We start from the raw sequence: 5,231 nt of genomic DNA, 5'->3' as shown, positions 1-5,231 counted from the left end.
TATATTTGTTTTTATCTGACGAGAAAGTACAAAAGTCGAAATAAACTAAGAATATAATTATTTATGTATTGGTGACAACCCTATTAACTACATAAGACCTTAAAACCTTACAATTTGAACCTGGTAAATAAAACGCCAAATATAATTTAAAAAAAAAAACATTTATTATGAAACATATGGAAATAATCACATTCTGGACACAGTTTCAACTTTCCATGATTACAAGGTCTTAAAAGCCCGGTAAAATAACATGAGGTCTTTTAGACCTGGTACATTTTATGTGCATATCCGTCTATCTGCATGTGCTCGCATATGCTCCTTTAGAGTATAACTTCTTGCATAAGATTTTAAGCAAATCGTACAAGTAAATGGTTTTTCACCGGTATGTTTCAACATGTGTTTCTTCAAACCGTGGTTAGTAATAAAAGCCATATGGCATTCTGAACATTTTTTATTTTTATGTCCATGTGTCTGTCTTATATGTGTAGCTAAATAATGTTTTATATTATATTCTCGATTACATATATGACATTTGAATTTATGTCTTATATTATGCTCTTCGGACATATGTTTTATTCTTGCATTGTAATGTTTCATCGGTTTGAAACATATTTGACATTTTATTATGCGTTTAGAATGACTTTCCATATGATTAGCTATAGATGTTTTCGTTTTTAACACTTTCCCGCATTCTTTGCAAGGATAAACACCATTTTCGTGTATACGTTTGTGTACTTTCAATCGCTTTGTATTCAAAAATGATTTACCACAAACATCGCATATACAATTTGGGTAATGTTCGTTTAGATGTGTCGTCAATGTTCTGAAAACGTGAAATTCACGTTTACAAATATGACATGAGTACGGACTTGAATTGACCTTGTAATCCGCTATGTGTTCTGTATAAATCAATTTGTTATGAACTTCGGCAAGATGGCGTCGCATCGAATTGACATCTGTCAATGTCACAGAACAATGGCGGCATTGCAGATTCGATATGTCAATTTGTAATGACCTTGGTAAGCATTTTATTTTTTTTAATTCTGCATCGATATCTTTATGGTTGTTAAAAGTGTGTCTTTTTAATGTATTTATATCCATGAAATCTTCAAGACAGAAGAAACATTGGAACCAGCTCTTGTGATGTCTGAATGGACAAGCTGTTGTATCTTTTAGCACAATGCCGCAAGTTAAAATAACTCGTTTCCTTTCTGATATCTTTTTGTTTTTCTCTTTATGTTCTGAAAAGTATATAAATTATTTTCTATCTTTTTTTTTATATTATAATGTGGCAAACGAGCGAGCGGCCACCTGAAATCGCTGAAATAGCGAAGTGACCGTTGCCCATAGACATACGCAATTGCATATGCGTTGCCTAACTTTAATTGACGGAGGAGATGATGCATAGAAAGCAAATGTCTTCCCTTTCCATGCATCCTCTCATCCGAAAGTCCACTATCACTTCCCATCCATTCCTTATAAGAAAATGGGTGGAAGGGAAAGAGGACTAAATAAGGCTTCCGGGACGCACAGTCATCAGACGAAACGCAGAGTTGCTACCACTTCACGCCTGTCTTCTGTGTGGTCGTGGTATTTCACCAGGCCAATTCGTGCAAAGATGTAAAAGTGGGTTGTCTACTATCGATCTTAAGTAGATATATATTTATGTCTAATCGAAAGTAGATTTTCACCAAACACAAACTCAATATTCTTTCCTAAATATTGTAAATTACTAAGTATTCATGGTTAAAAACATTTTTCTAAATTAATATGAACTAGGTACATTATACAGTCAGAAAATCTTACTAATGTTATAAATACAAATGTTTGGATGGATGGATGTTTGTTAGAAGGTATCTCCAACACGGCTCAACGGATCTTGATGTAATTTGACATAGATGTATAACATAGTCTGGAAGAACACATAGGCTATGTAACAAGTTTTTCTAATAGGTTTAAAACTACTAATTCTTATATATAAAATTCTCGTGTCACAATTTTCGTTCCCATACTCCTCCGAAACGACAGATTCTCATGAAATTTTGTGAGCATATTGAGTAGGTCTGAGAATCGGCCAACATCTATTTTTTAATCCAGCACAGACGGAGTCGCGGGTGACAGCTAGTAAATATATAAAGACTGTCATTTGGAACTTTAACTTTCTCTAATTAATTAAGACATTAAATTGAAATATAATATTTGGTATATTTACCATCTTTTTTATCATTTTTGTCAATTTTTTTTTCTTTTACAGCTTTTTCAGTACTTGCAAAAACAAAACCTTTTTCTTGAGAATAAGTTTTGATTAATACAGATATAGGAGTATCAGAGTCGTATCCAGGATCTGTAATTTCTCCATTTTCATTCTCCATACATTTTTCAAATGTTCTCCCTTTCTCTTGAGTCGCTTCAGTATTATGTGTTTTTACTAATGCTGATTTTTTATAGTTTTCAAAATTTGCTGTTTCTGAGAAAAATAAGAAAAGTATATATATCCACACAAGGAATAATTTGTACAAAATATTTTGTCTTATGGATAATTCTTAAAAAAAAAAAACAGAGATTTTATAGTTTTTTCAGTTGTAGACAAAATACTAGAATGTTAAACTATAGCCAAGCATTTAAATATGTTTTACCTGTATTATTGGAATCATCAGCTTTGTTAATCTCTTTTTCCTTTATTGGATTATCTTTTTGTAGTTTTTCTGTAACAAAGACTATTGATAGGTAAATGAAGAATGGAGACGAACATAAAAATCAATAAACCAAGAATAAAAACAGCTTACTATATGCTAAGGGTTTTGGAGCCTAACCTGAACCATTCCATTCATCCGTCCATTTAATCATTCACACTTATTATTGTTATACATTTATTTATCATATTTTTAATATAGTACATTTCATATCCAAAATAAAATATACAAAACATATTATATTAAAAATAGAACACCATCGGCTGCAGAATCCCATGACTCAACAAGTGTTACATTTTGTTAGTAAGATTGGTGTTAATATGATATAGACAACTACCTATTTGAATATGATAACATACCTGTATTATGGAGGAAGAGATTGAACTGCCTCTCAGCATCCAATACCTGCTTCTTGAAATTGCTGGCCAGTCTCAGCTGGGTGACGCAAAGCGTGCATATCAGAGGTCTTCCTGAGTCCCGGAGTAGCTTGGGAATTCATGCTATGAACTTACTAACACTGTCAGTATAGATTTTCTTACTTTAATACGTTTTGAGTATCGTAATATTTTTTATCTGGCAAAATGCTTTCACAATCCATATTTGGAATGTTTGATTTAGACATTTCAAACGAAAGAACAATAAATGCATCATGGTTTCAACGATTTTAATTGAAGGATTTGTATATACTTACAGAAATCCCAAACGTTTCTTGTAACTTATCATGATAAATTTCTTTTATTCCTGAGTCGGAAATATAAGCGATGGTCATATCGCATGTTCCACTAGCCGCTAGACAGCATCGGCATACATCAGACTGCAAAACCCACGTTTTTGTGTAATCTAAATTCATTTTCATTTAATAAATATTAAAATATATTTAATTTTAGAACTTAATAATGATTTGATCAATACACAGAATCAGAGTTTTGTTTTTTTTTTCACAACAAAATACGATGACAGTGACTGACAGGTGTAAGATGACAAAATCTCAGAGCCAAAGTTAGAAAAATCGATTTAAATTATATCGATTTTAAATAATTTCTCCTCCCAGTATTTGCATTAGTCTATTTATACTTTCTGTTTTATCTTTGATCCTAGTAATTATAAACTAATAAAGCTCGTAAAAAAGCTGCAACAGTAAAAAGAAGAGTTAAAGACAACAATTTAATTATCGAACACATCTGGTTCGAGACATCACTATAGCTACGAGACCATCACTATCCAACTTTTCCCACTTGTCTTTTTTACCCGCCTAATATAAAAGCAATATAAGCATAATTTCGTTAAAACTTTATTATTCACCATGCGTAACATTGAAATTAAAGCGAAAGTACATAATGTGGAAGAGATTTGTAAAAAAGCCGAAGAATTAAGCGGTGGTCCCTGTGTTATTATAAAACAAGACGATGTGTTTTACAAAGTTAACGACGGTCGTCTTAAAATGAGGAGATTTCCTGACTCTTCAGCAGTTCTGGTTAGATACAGCAGAGACGATGAAGGTGGTCCAAAACTATGTAATTACGATCTATTGGAGTTTTCAGCGGATGAGAATAAAAAAGCTGAAGAATTGGATAACATTTTGCAGAAATGTCTTGGTATACGTGGTCGTGTTATCAAAGAACGGTAAGTAAATTTCATAAAATTATTATTTGTCTAAGTTAAAAAAGAAAAAGCTGTATTCCTTCAGTTTTCAGAATACCAAAAAAAAAATTGAAATAAAAGTTTTACTGGTGTGTTTTTTATTTCAATAGTTAAATATAAATGTTTAATCAACCTTCCTTTTAGAAAACTGTATTTAGTTGGACAAACAAGAATTCATATAGACAATGTTCAAGATCTGGGTAATTTTATGGAATTAGAAGTTGTATTAGAACCAGAACAAACTATAGAGGAAGGAGAGGCGATTGCCAAAGAGTTGCAAAACAAACTTGGTGTTAAAAATGAAGATTTATTAAAAGGTGCATACATGGATTTATTGGAAAGACTCTAACATTATTGAAAGTTAATTGCTAGGTTCTTTTAAATATAAATTATGCAAAGTAACAAAGTGGAATTGAACTATATTATAGCTATTTCTTAATAAAAATATGATATTTATTATCTTTATTTTTTGTTTATGTTTGATTTGTATATTAACCATTTGAAAGGAAGCCGAGGATGCTGTAATAGATACCTAGTTTTGTAATATTATGTTTATTTTAAATGACAATGGCTTATAAAGGCTTGCAGCCAGAGTGTGAGGTCATTAGCTAGTTAATTATTTATGAAATAAAGAGCAGCAAGCACACATAAGTTTTTTTTATATAAAATATTAGCAGATTTTTTTTGTAAATTTACTAATATTTCTTTTACCATTCCAACTAAGCTCTATGCTTGTGCTAGGATATGGTTTATGACAATAGTTGAATGGCGGGATTCGAACCTTACTACCTTCTTACCTAGTGATCAGAAATCCGGACCCTTAAATTTTAGGCTATTGCCGCTTTTAAGTGCCATTCATGAAGTGGTCATCTATTTGTGGTGAAGGTTTTTTAATAC

General features: G+C 31.5%; 2 protein-coding genes across 3 annotated transcripts; one reads left to right on the top strand and one right to left on the bottom strand.

Annotated features, from left to right (window-relative positions):
- Positions 1 to 98: 98 nt before the first annotated feature.
- Positions 99 to 3,689, bottom strand: LOC106115506 (zinc finger protein 425). Of its 2 annotated transcripts, none has more exons than XM_013308925.1 (5): positions 3,385 to 3,689; positions 3,053 to 3,179; positions 2,637 to 2,714; positions 2,213 to 2,467; positions 99 to 1,241 (listed from the first exon to the last, which is right to left on the bottom strand). In XM_013308925.1, the coding sequence occupies exons 1-5, from the start codon at positions 3,547 to 3,549 to the stop codon at positions 277 to 279; spliced, it is 1,590 nt and encodes a 529-aa protein (XP_013164379.1). In that variant the 5' UTR covers positions 3,550 to 3,689; the 3' UTR covers positions 99 to 276. The 2 variants fall into 2 exon arrangements, with proteins under 2 accessions (XP_013164379.1, XP_013164386.1); XM_013308932.1 differs by having other exon boundaries at positions 2,637 to 2,705; positions 3,385 to 3,688.
- Positions 3,690 to 3,898: 209 nt separating this feature from the next.
- LOC106115519 (uncharacterized) lies at positions 3,899 to 4,978 on the top strand. The gene is made up of 2 exons (XM_013308944.1): positions 3,899 to 4,316; positions 4,479 to 4,978. The coding sequence occupies exons 1-2, from the start codon at positions 3,997 to 3,999 to the stop codon at positions 4,681 to 4,683; spliced, it is 525 nt and encodes a 174-aa protein (XP_013164398.1). The 5' UTR covers positions 3,899 to 3,996; the 3' UTR covers positions 4,684 to 4,978.
- The last annotated feature ends 253 nt before the right edge of the window (positions 4,979 to 5,231 follow it).

The sequence above is a fragment of the Papilio xuthus genome, unplaced genomic scaffold, assembly GCF_000836235.2.
Source record: "Papilio xuthus unplaced genomic scaffold, Pxut_1.1 DF829660.1, whole genome shotgun sequence".
NCBI lineage: Eukaryota > Metazoa > Arthropoda > Insecta > Lepidoptera > Papilionidae > Papilio > Papilio xuthus.
Note: the sequence above shows the minus strand (reverse complement) of the source record. Positions and strands in the feature narration are given on the sequence as shown.